General features: G+C 36.1%; 1 protein-coding gene across 1 annotated transcript in view; it reads left to right on the top strand.

Moving 5' to 3' along the window:
* Positions 1-12,220: 12,220 nt before the first annotated feature.
* Positions 12,221-13,468, top strand: part of LOC123762807 (uncharacterized) — a 214,287-nt gene continuing 213,039 nt past the window's right edge. The window contains exons 1-2 of the mRNA XM_069332019.1: positions 12,221-12,337; positions 12,416-12,488. Coding sequence (XP_069188120.1) covers positions 12,221-12,337; positions 12,416-12,488 — 190 coding nt within the window. The remainder of the gene's footprint in view (positions 12,338-12,415; positions 12,489-13,468) is intronic.

Genomic DNA, 13,468 nt, shown 5'->3' with positions numbered 1-13,468 from the left:
ATAGTATATATATATATATATATATATATATATATATATATATATAGTATATATAGTATATAGTATATATATATATATATATATATATATATATATATATATATATATATATATAGTATATATAGTATATAGTATATATATATATATATATATATATATATATATATATATATATATATATATATATAGTATATATAGTATATAGTATATATATATATATATATATATATATATATATATATATATATATATAGTATATATAGTATATAGTATATATATATATATATATATATATATATATATATATATATATATATATATATATATATATATATAGTATATATAGTATATAGTATATATATATATATATATATATATATATATATATATATATATATATATATATATATATATAGTATATATAGTATATAGTATATATATATATATATATATATATATATATATATATATATATATATATATATATATATATATATATATATATATATATATATAATAGGGGTACCACCACGGGTTTAATTAAAGGGACCCACATCCTCGAAGAAGAAAATAAATAGTGTTCAGAGAAGACCTTGTGGATTCTCACTGAATACTTTAATCTTTTCCTCTCCTACCACCCCTATTATATATATATATATATATATATATATATATATATATATTATATATATATATATATATATATATATATATATATATATATATATATATATATATATATATATATATATATATATATATATATATATATATATATATATAATATATATGCCTCACCTGTGAAAGGAAATTTTTTTTTTCTGAAAAACAGCACCATCTGTTGGATGTAAGAGCTACACATGCTATACTAAATATGTTATAATTCTAATTCAATGTTTCCGATTGCATTGATAAATTGAATTTTCATAGATTTCGATTTATTTTTTATTTATTTTTTGTAACATTGTGTTAGAATTGAGCTGTGTTGTTTACCATACAGTTCATTTCATAAATATAAGTTTAGATGCCACACCTGTGACAGGTAAAAAAATTTTTTTAAGAAACAGCGCCATCTGTTGCACATAAGAGCAACACATGCTATACTACTTTTAGGCACACGAGTTTGCCTAAAAGTGCAAACCGGGTTAAATAATAGAATATCTTTGAACCAAACTTGCTGTCTCTGTTTTATTCTCCATTAATTATATTATTTTTACCAAAACTATATTTAATACATACTACACTAAATACCCATATTATCACAGCGCTTTCTTTTGATAATTACTCTACATTCTTTATCATGCAGTACTACGTCAAGGCCGCGCCTCCAGAGGATCAAACACAAGACTCGCTAAAGAAGGCTAAGGGATGGTCTCCTAGTGGGGAGGCTCCGCACTAGTGAGAAGCCCCGAGCAACGTCACACAGATGGCGCTCCACTCGCCTACTCGCCTACAGAGTCAATGGGGCCCCAAAGGCGCCATACCAATATGTTTTCTCGCCTGTTTATTCGTCATTGGCCACTTTGCAGGTGAGTAATTCGTGGTTCACGTTTCCGTTGTGAGTATCCATACAGAAAATTGTAACTAACTTCATTAATTTATACGTTGAAATGTAATTATTATCAAACAATTATAATATATTTCCGAAAGAGTTTATTAGATAAGCAGGTAACAATGTCTAATTGCTTTGTCCTGTACAGTTGTTGTTTGTTTCTCCCTCTTTGCATTGACTTTACTTGTGAAACAATTATGGAGAGTCTTAGCCCTAACTTCTTGCTGCTATTACAGCCCGTCCTCCAAACAAAGACCCAAAAGTGATTCCATGCACCCGCCAAAACCACCTGTTTAGAAATGAAAAGCGGTTTACACACGACTCACAACTGCTGACGTTCGAACATATCCGGAACGAGTAATTCACTGACGAGTTTTGTTCGAACCACAACGCTGTAAATGCTTCACCCACGTATTATAAATACAAATAATTGCCAACAGAACCTAAACACCTAACCTAACCTACCCCTGTATAAGCACAATATGCTAATATATTATAATATTAATTTATATGAGAAAATTCCCGTTTAGAATGAAGAGCTGTAAAAATTTGTGAATGCGTCTGTGGGGTCGACCGCTGGATGTAATGGACTTGAGTCGAGGACGGGTTGAGGACGGGTATATTAGGTCATATAATCCCCTGATAGCTGTTTTAGTAGTGAACATTTTAATGGTCTAAGAATACATCCACAAAGACCGTGATGAGGGTTCGAACTTACGTCCAGGATAATCCTAGACGCACCTTAATCGACTGAGCCACGACATGGTAAAAGAATTGAAACCGGGATTGCTACTGCTCTCACACGGATCCCGCAGTCTCTCCCAGACACTCTTGAGTTATCTGGGGGTATATCTTGAGATGATTTCGGGGCTTAGCGTCCCAGCGGCCCGGTCCTCGACCAGGCCTCCTTTTTGTTACACATCCCCCAGGAAGCAGCAAGCACCTGTATAACTCCCAGGTACCTATTTACGGCTAGGTAACAGGGGGCATCAGGGTGAAAGAAACATTTTGCTCATTTGTCTCCACCTCCACCGGGGATCGAACTCGGAACCTCAGGACTAAGAATCCGAAGCGCTGTCCACCCAGCTGTCAGGCGCCTGCTAATTTAACCAAAATCAACCAAAAAATTTAACCAAAAGACAGAAACCGGAGTTTTACACAATCCCCCCCCCCCCAGAAGTTATAACTGTATAGTAGTGTAAATCCAGAGTTTAAACTGTAAAATGTCTTTGGTTAACTCTGCAGATAGTATGGGTCCCAGCACCTATGCTTGACGTACTCCTTCTTACCCTTCACCACTCTGACTTCTCACCCCTCACTGTGAGGGGTGAGAAGTGAGAAATACCTATTCCTAACTGATAGGTATTTCTTTACCTATGTCAGCGCTTTTCCACTTACTCCTGCCTGCCTTTATATGTAGTAATATATTGTATGATACTATGTCAAAGGATTTTTGGCAGTCTAAAAATGTACTATCTACCTTGTTCTGCTCTATTTTCATTATTTTGCTACAAAACTCCAGTAGGTTTATCAGGCCTGATTTTCCATACCCAAATGGTGATGTTTGTTTACATACCTAATTCTCTGTAGGTATGTAACTAGTCTTATCCTTATTATTCTTTCGAGCACTTTGCAAGAGATGTATTGTGAGTCAGTGATACTGATCTGTAGTTAAGAGCCTTTCTTGTAAATTGGTTCCACATTTGCCTTCTTCCAGCAGTTGAGAAACTCTCTCTCTTTATAAATGGTTTATTAATGATCATTGCTAGAGGTATGCGGAGGTCTTTTTCTGCTTCTTTTAACATCCACGGTGATACGTTGTCTGATCCAACAGTTCAGTTTATATGAGTGATGCTAGTTGTTTCCTAACTTCCTCTATTACTATTGTCAGAAAACCCGACACCATTTACTAATATTAAATACAATATGCAGATAATATTGCGGCTGATGTATACATAAATTCACTCATAGAAGACGTGGCGCAGTGGAATTTTCCGTCAATAGAAAACGAGGTATCATTGCCACATAGCGCTATTAATTCACCAGCTATTATGTTCTGGACTTTTAACATCATAAAAAATTTGAATTAACTTAATTATCAGTACCAAAATAGAGTAAATGTGACCTTTCTACCACCTGTTGACATGTGGCCAATAGAGCCAGAGCGACAGTGGAGGGAAGAGTCAGCCATTGTTGTTAAGATAACAGGTCGCTGTGGCGAGTTCTGCCCCTATAATTCTCCCTTGGACAGCTGTGTCACAGGAGTAAAGTGCTTCTGTTATCGACACGCAACTACGTCTACTATAAGGAAATTGTATTACCGAAACCCGTTTATTACCACATTTCTGGCCTTATGTTAGGTAGGTAGATATAGGGCAAACCGGTTAGTACGAATGGAAGCAACTAAACCCAGGTAATTATTCATTGATCCTTATCTTATAAATATTATATCAATATTTCCTCTGTTATAACTGTCATATATTTACGATTCCTGCTATTACAGCAAGTGCCCTTTGACAGGAACAATTAAAGAGGAAGCAAGAATTAATCCCAGTAAACCAGTACATGATTGTACAAACAATCCTCAACCACGAGGAATGTTTGGTATCATCATCCTTGTTTATACCTGGTGAACTAGGCCTACCATAAGATAAGACTTCTCAATTTCAATTGCTAATAGCAGTTTGATTGGCTGCGTATATATAAATTTAATATACCCCCAAATGTGCAAGGAGTCGATTTGTGAGAATATTGCAGAAATACAGTCCGCTTAACCTCATACAAATTGCTATTGAAATATATAAATTAACGTAAATATAAACACTATAAATTCATATGAATTAAATAAATATAAATCTCACAGGTCGGTTCTCCACATTATTTGGTCGTTTGAACCAAGATAGCACAGAACCGGTTCGAATCTCTCAAATCATTTGATCATTCGAACCTAGATGGTCTAGAGAGCTAGATTATCATCAAATTGAATAAACTAGTGAAATAAATTAGTGAACAATACATTGCCAGTCAAAGACCGGCCGCGGTGACCCGCTATCTGCTCACGACCCCCAGCCGAACCTCACTGAGACTTCAAGGTGCTAATGCAAGGTGCTTCAAGTGACTTCAAGTCACTTCACAAAGTCTGTGAAGTGACACGCTTATTTTAAAGCCAGCCAAATTAGTGAGCTGAGCCCTCGCAAGTTTATCCACGAATTTTGTGGTGTTTATTTCGCGAAGTCACTAATAAGATTTAATATTTCTAAATAATTCTTGAGGCTATCGTCAACAATTGTGTATATTATTTCTCTTAAATAGAGAATTATTTAAAATATATATTGCACTAGTTTTCTCAATATAATATTTACTACTTGTCAACCCACTACAGGGTAGGAAATACATTGACTAGTGTTTATTGATAACCTAGTCCCCTATTACCATTCACTAGTTGAACTATTTATTGTTCATCCTAGTCAGACTTATTACCATAGTCTAGTTATACTTACATTGAAAAACCTAGCACCATTAATTAATGGTGCAGACCCTATTTTGGGTATAATTAATACCAGCTCGAGTTGAGTTGTATATATATAATAACTTATGATCATTGCACGTTTGGGTGATTAATTAGTGTCTATACCATCCTAGGGTGATAATTGAGGAGCTAACCTAAAGCTAGGAGCTAGCCTAGGATAAAATTCTGCAATCACTAGGATATAATCCAACCTCTTCTAGAGGTTAGCACTTAAAATTAATACACATCATATATAATCATACACACTAATGATTTGAGTGATAAACCAGTGTCACTGGAAGTACTCCAGTGACACTGGTTTATCACTCAAATCATTAGTGTGTATGATTATATATGATGTGTATTAATTTTAAGCGCTAACCTCTAGAAGAGGTTGGATTATAGCCTAGTGATTGCAGAATTTTACCCTAGGCTACTCCATCAGTGCTTGTTCAGTATTATGAGCAACCCAAGTACAAGCCCCCACATGGCTTAATCAGTTAGCCAGAATGGATAATGATGGCAATGAGAAAACTGACATACATCTAGTACTACAATTGCTGGACTTACCTCAACCTGATCAGACTGCTGACTCATTACAATACTTCAGCATGGAGTTTGAGTCACTACTAAAACATTCAGTCTTAAGGTTGATAGAACCACTAGTGAGTGAATGACCAAAGTAGTCCTTCAACGAAAGTTGTCCAGCGATATACTAGATGAATTATACACACATCAACATAACACCATCCTGGCAGTACAGGACATCACTGAAGGTTTACGTTCTATCATAGACAAACGACGTGCAAATGAGGAAGTTAAAGCCTCTTGCGAGCCTTCAGAAATAGAAAATAAGAGTAAATTAAAGGATAAAACAACTACAAATAAACATCAGCCAAATACTTTCACACCAAGTTGGAGAAAATCTGGCACTTATGCAATTAAAACAAGAGAGGTTGACAGCCCTTCATGAGAGCATAGCTATAAATGACGAATGTGACTGTCCCTTCACCACACAAGAACTAATCAGGAGCCAAAAAAGGTGGTAAGGATACTGCACCAGGTGCTGATAACATTACATACTCAATGATCGCACATGCAGGTCCTGCTGGAGAACAAGGAATATTGGACGTCATCAATGCATCTTGGCAGCAAGGCAAACTACCGACCTTTTGGAAGAAATCAGACATCATACCGATTCCTAAGCTGAAAGAACCTGGCAGTTACAGACCCATTTCATTAACATCATGCATTAGTAAAACTGCAGAACGTATGGTCTTAAATAGGCTACTGTGGAAGACTGGCGACCTGCATAAACACATATTTGGCTTCACTAGAGGAGTAGGTACTGCCAACTGCATAGCAACATTACTAGGAACAGTTAACTCAGGTCCAGCTATAGTGGTCTTGCTTGATCTAGAAAAAGCATTCAAACTTGCAAACCCGCAAGCAATTTACGCACCTTAGTTAAAAAAGGTGTAAAGGAAAATATTATTGCATGGATTCAAGATTACCTAAGTCACAGGTATGCCAGAGTAAAGTTGCAAGGACAAGTGTCGGACTACCACTTGCATGATGATGTGACTCTACAAGAAGGAGTCCTCAGTCCTAGTCTTTTTAACATCCTTATGGAAAACCTTGTTTTTGCTTCTTACAAACCAGTATATTTCTATATAAGTAACTAAAAATTTAGCATTACTAGGCAACATCAGACATCATTAATTACCCAGTTAACTCCTCCCACACCCCCGCGTCACCTTTCCTCGCACTCCCCTCCCCCACCACCTAGCCAGATGCCGCCGTCAAGTCTATCATCATAATATCAGGTCAGCCCCTCCCCATACCCCCCTCTCTACCTGCTATCTTACACCCTTTACCTGTTATCTTACACCCTCTACCTTTTATCTTACACCCTCTACCTGTTATCTTACACCCTCTACCTGTTATCTTACACCCTCTACTTATTATCTTACACCCTCTACCTGTTATCTTACACCTTCTACCTGTTATCTTACACCCACTGCCTGTTATCTTACACCCTCTACCTGTTATCTTACACCCTCTACCTACTATCTTACACCCTCTACCTGTTATCTTACACCCTCTACCTACTATCTTACACCCTCTACCTGTTATCTCACACCCTCTACCTACTATCTTACACCCTCTACCTGTTATCTCACACCCTCTACCTACTATCTTACACCCTCTACCTACTATCTTACACCCTCTACCTGTTATCTCACACCCTCTACCTACTATCTTACACCCTCTACCTGTTATCTCACACCCTCTACCTACTATCTTACACCCTCTACCTGTTATCTCACACCCTCTACCTACTATCTTACACCCTCTACCTGTTATCTCACACCCTCTACCTACTATCTTACACCCTCTACCTGCTATCTTACACCCTCTACCTGTTTCAACCTTACAACCCCTACCTCACACCCCCTCATCGTTATCTTGACATCGTACATTCATATTTTCTTACAGCTATTTATATATTTCATTTTTTAGACATCATAATGTTAATTCCTTTACGCCAAATAGGAGAAACAAAGGTTGAAACCTTAGGTTACCTAACCTATGTTTGGTTAGGTAAGTTATGTTAAGATAGGTTAGGTTTAGTTATGTACATTAAGTTGGGTTAGGTTAGGTAAGTTAAGTTAGGGTAAGATAAGTTAGGTTAGGATAGGTAGGTTAGGTTAGGTTAGGATCGTTAGGTTATGTTAAGTTAGGTTAGGTTAGATTAAGTTTAGTTAAGTTTGGTTAGGTACATTAAGTTGGGTTAGGTTAGGTTAGGTAAGATAGGTTAGTTAAGTTAGGATAGGTTACAAATAGGTTAAGTTATGGTTAGGTTAGGTTCATTTAAGGTTAGGTTAAGTTAGGTTGAGTTAGATTAGGTACATTAAATTAGGTTGAGTTAGATTAGGTACATTAAGTTAGGTTAAGTTAAGTTACGAAAAGAAGAAACAAAGGTTAGGTAAAGGATAATATATTCAACAAATAAACTATGTCTGAAAACAGAAAAGACCCTACGGGCTCACCATAGTCCGTGCTACTTGGAACTTTTTGTTCCAGGTAGCGAATCTTTAACAACAACAATATGTCTGATAGGTTAGGTTAAAGTTCAATGAATTGACCTTTACACAACAAATTATATCCAAAACAAAGCAAACACTAAGATAAAAAAGATATTAGGTTAAGGGGTGAAATGTATGAGTGAATATAAGCTAAGTAAAAGTTAGGTGGGGAGGATAGGAAGGTAAGGGTTGATAAGTTATGATACGTTATGAAACTTAAGTTAGTAAGTTATGTACGGTGGCTAGGTCAGGTTATGTCAGTTAAGTTTATTTAAGTTAGGTTAGATTAGGCTGTGTAAGTTAAGTTAGGTTAGATAAGTTACCATAAGCTAGGTTAGGTTAAGTTAGGTTAGGCTATGTAAGTTAAGTTAGGTTAGATAAGTTACATTAAGCTAGGTTATGTTAGTTAAGTTAGGTTAGGTAAGGTATGTTAAGATAGGTTAGGATAGGCTCTGTAAGTTAAGTTAGGTTAGGGTAGGTAAGTTAGGCTAGGTTAGGATAATAAGTTTTGGTAAGTTCTGTTAGGTAAACTTTGTTAGGTTAGGTTATGTAAGTTAAGTTAGTAAGTTATGCATGGTGGTTTGGTCAGGATGGGTAGGTTAGCTCAGATAGGGAGGAATAGGTAAGTTGGACTAGGTAAGTTAGGTTATGTAAGTTATGTTATGTTAGGTTAGGTTAGGTTAAGATACATTAGGCTAGGTAAGTTAGGTTATGTAGGTTAGATTAGGATAGAATAGGTAAGTCAGGTTAGGTTAGGTTAAATTTAGTTACGTTAGGTTAGGTTAGGAATGTTAAGTTAGATTAGGTAAATTACATTAAGTTAGGATAGGTTAGGTAAGTAAGGATAGTTTATGTAAGTTAGATTAAGTTACACTTATTTAAGTTAGGGTAGGTTAAGTAAGATAAATTAGGTTAGGTATGTTAAGTTAGATTAGGTATGTTAAGTTAGATTAGGTAAATTACATTAAGTTAGGATAGGTTAGGTAAGTTAGGATAGTTTATGTAAGTTAGATTAAGTTACACTTAGTTAAGTTAGGGTAGGTTAAGTAAGATAAGTTAGGTTTGGTACACTAAATTGGGTTAGGTTAGGTAAGTTGAGTTAGGTTAGTTAAGTTAGGTTAGCTTAGGTAAGATAAGTTATGATAGGTAAGTTAGGTTAGGTTAGGAACATTAAGTTAGGCTTGGAACATTAAGTTAGATTATGTAAGTTAGGTTAGGTTATATAAGTTAGGTTAGGTTATGTAAGTTAAGTTATGTAAGTTATGTTAAGTTAAGATAGGTTAGGATAAGTTAGGGCCAATAAGGTGGGTTAGGTTAGGTAAGTTAAGTTAGGTTAGGTAGGTTAGCTTAGGGAAGATAAGTTAGGTTAGGATAGGCAAGTTAGGTTAGGTTAGGAATGTTAAGTTAGGTTAGGTATGTTAGGATTGGTTAGGTTAGGTTAGGTTAGGTTAAGTTAAGTTTAGTTAGGGTAGGTTAAGTACATTAAGTTGGTTTAGGTTAGGTTAAGGAAGATAGGTTAGTTAAGTTAGGATAGGTTAGGTTAGGATAGGTAAGTTAGGTTATGTAATGTAAGTTAGGTTAGGTTAGGTAAGTTACATTAAGTTAGGATAGGTTAGGGTAAGTTATGTTAGGTAAGTTAGGTTAGTTTAGTTAGGTTAGTTAAGATAGTTAGGGTAGGTTAGTTAATTAAGTTAAGTTAGGTTAGTTAAGTTTGGTTAGGTTATGTAAGTTAAGTTTAGTAAGGTAGGGTTAGGTTAGGTTAAGTTAGGTTAGGTAAGTAATATTAAGTTAGGTTAGGTAAGTAATGTTAAGTTAGGATAGGTTAGGATATGTAAGTTATATTTAGTTAGGTTAGGTTAAGTTAAATTAGATTAGGTATGTTATGTTAAGTTAGGATAGGTTAGGTTAGGTAAGTTATGTTCAGTTAGGATTGGTTAAGATTGGATAGGTTAAGTTAGGTTAGGTAAGTTAAATTAGGATAGGTAAGTTAAGTTAGGATAGTTTAGGTTAGATCATGTCAGTTAAGGTAAGCTATTTTAGGTAGGGTTATACAGTGATGTTCAGAGAACAGTTTTAAGGTAAAGTGGCTAAGAAAATTAATTATTTGCAGATCTGAAAGTTTGATATGAAAAGTTGAACTCGTTACTGACTGGAAGAAAACAAATGTACATTTGAGAGTGTTATTTAATGCATGAAGATGTCTTAGAGAACAACATTGATGTCTTAGAGAACAACATTGATGTCTTAGAGAACAACATTGATGTCTTAGAGAACAACATTGATGTCTTAGAGAACAACATTGATGTCTTAGAGAACAACATTGATGTCTTAGAGAACAACATTGATGTCTTAGAGAACAACATTGATGTCGTAGAGAACAACATTGATGTCTTAGAGAACAACATTGATGTCTTAGAGAACAACATTGATGTCTTAGATAACAATGATGGATGAAGGAGAGTTTCTTTGATGAACGAAGGTGAGTTAGAGATTAGCTTTGATGAACGAAGGTGTTTTAGAGAACAGCTTTAATGACTGAGATTACCTTTGATGACTGATAATAACTTTGATGAACGAAGGAGAGTTTTTTTAATGAACGAAGGTGAGTTAGAGAATAACTTTGATGAAGGAGATTAACTTTTGATATCTCTGAGAATAACTTTTGATATCTTAGAGAATAACTTTGATGTCATAGAAAGCTTCTCTGATGGACGAAGGTGACTTAGAGAATAACTTTGAAGGCTCTGAGACTAACTTTTGATGGCTCTGATAATAACTTTGAAGATGACTGAGAATAACTTTGACTGCTCTGAGAATAACTTTTAAGGACATGAGTAGTATTTTTTATGTCTTTGATTGTGTCTTTGATATCTTTGATTGTGTCTTTGATGTCTTGAAGAGTAACTTTGATACCTCTGAGTGTCTTTGATGTCTTAAAGAGTATTTTTTTATGTCTGAGTGTGTTCTTTATGGCTTTGGGTATTTCTTTGATGTCTTGAAGAGTATTTTTGGTGTCTCAAAGAGTGTTTTTGATGTCTTGAAGAGTGTCTTTGATGTCTTGAAGAGTATTTTTGGTGTCTCAAAGAGTGTTTTTGATGTCTTGAAGAGTATTTTTGGAGCCTCAAAGAGTGTCTTTGATGTATCGAAGAGTGTCTTTGACTATTTTTCTTACTTAATGACATATAATTTTTATTACGAAGGTGCTGAAAGAAGTTACATTTGACTGTTTTTCAGTTGATTGACGAATAATGTTTATTAAGAAAGTATTGAACAAAACTACTCTTGATTATTCTTAGTTGAGGGGAAGAATAATTTTAGTTAAGAACAGCGCTGAAAAGATTCCCTTTGACTATTTTTGTACTAAACGAAGTATAATGTTAGTTAAGAAACTATTGAAACGAAGCTACACTTGGCTATTTTCAGTTGATTGATGAATAATTTTACTTACAAAATTATAAGAAAACATGATGAACATGGCTATTTTCTGTTGATTGACGAATAAGTTTAGTTAAGAAATGATGAAAGTGACTATTTTTTTAGTTGATTGACGATGGATAAAGTTAGTTATGAACGGTGTTGGAAAGTTTCCTTTGACTATTTAGCTAAGAGAAAAATGTTATTTTAGTTAAGAACAGTGTTGAATGAGATTAATCCAGACTATTTTTTAGTTGACTGTTACTGTTAAGGAGCCGGTCGGCCGAGCGGACAGCACGCGGGACTTGTGATCCTGTGGTCCTGGGTTCGATCCCAGGCGCCGGCGAGAAACAATGGGCAGAGTTTCTTTCACCCTATGCCCCTGTTACCTAGCAGTAAAATAGGTACCTGGGTGTTAGTCAGCTGTCACGGGCTGCTTCCTGGGGGTGGAGGCCTGGTCGAGGACCGGGCCGCGGGGACACTAAAAGCCCCGAAATCATCTCAAGATAACCTCAAGAAGAAGATGCTGTCTCGTCACCTTCGTCGGAGTGTAGAGTAGCAATTCCAGAGCCATCTATGACTCTGCACTCAAACTTCCCCTGATATCAGACGCTTCATGGACAACGCCACCTATTGGTGGTGGCGTGGTATCGATCAATGGCTCCTGTTTCCTGCCCTAGTGAGAAGGAGAGGTCATTGTGGGCGACCTCTGGTGGATGGCAGGTCATAATCAACGCCATCTCTTGTGCTACAGAGCATAATGTCAACTCCCTGGTGAGTGAGTGTTATCTCATGGTTTCCCCAGTCCATTTAACCAATGACGTTTTGTGTCCACAGAGGTGACGTGTGGAGGCAGTGGTACTGAGGACAGCAGATTACCTTGGGGAGTCCACGTTATCTGAACTTGGTGCTGGAAGACGATTTAGTAAGCCGGCGCCGATCTGAAGCAGTGTGTTAGCTGCTGATTACGTAGCATTGGAAGAGATCGGCGTACCCCGGGATTGGCTTAGGAGAAAAACGGACGACAGTGAGGTGCCTGTTGTGAAGTGCTGCTAGGCGGTCGTTAGAGGCTTCTTTCAGGGGTTCGCTACCCATGTATTGGTTGTTTTGTGACCCCGATTAGCAAGTGGCTGAGGTCCTCTGCCAGTGAGTGGCTGGAGAGCGATAGTGGGGTATAGGCACCTCGTGATACTGTCGGTGGACTGGCCCACGTAAAGGGTGAACTTGCCAGTGTTTCCCAGTATGATTGGACGCGTTACTGGGGGAGTGGAAACACTGGGGTTGACGAACACTGCATGTGTGCACTTTTAGTGTCCTGAGTGAAAGCGACACTAATGTAAATAAGTATAGTAATAATCTATATTATATTTTAACAGCATAAGTGTAAATACATTGGCGAAGGGAATATTGTTTTGTTTATCCCGCCATAATTTATTCATTGCACTGTATAACCAAATCTTGAAAGAATACAACCGACTTTGGGGATCGATTACTGCATACAAGGTTCATCCATCAAGAACCCGGTTACTGGTCCGTAGTGACTGTAACATTAACTGACGAATAATTTAGTTAAACCATGAATGTGACTATTTTTAGTTGATTTACGATGGATAAAGTTATGAAGTGTCAGTAAGAAATATTAAGTTTATAAAGAGAATTACATTGACAGTTTTGTAAATAAAACTGGGTGACTGACTAGATTTGTTGGATAAACTGTAAAGCTGTTGATAATATTTGTCAACAGAACTAGTTACTGAAGGAAATAAACAATTGGTTTAAAAGAAACAAAGAATATATAATGTGAAGGTTAAGAGGATGAACACGGTGAACATACGGGGAACATGACAAAACACAGAAAACATGTGAGAGAAGGTGATGAATAGTGAACATGCAGGGAATATGAAC

This window comes from Procambarus clarkii, chromosome 27 (genome assembly GCF_040958095.1).
Source record: "Procambarus clarkii isolate CNS0578487 chromosome 27, FALCON_Pclarkii_2.0, whole genome shotgun sequence".
In the NCBI taxonomy this organism is placed as follows: domain Eukaryota; kingdom Metazoa; phylum Arthropoda; class Malacostraca; order Decapoda; family Cambaridae; genus Procambarus; species Procambarus clarkii.
This window is presented reverse-complemented; position numbering and strand designations above follow the sequence as displayed.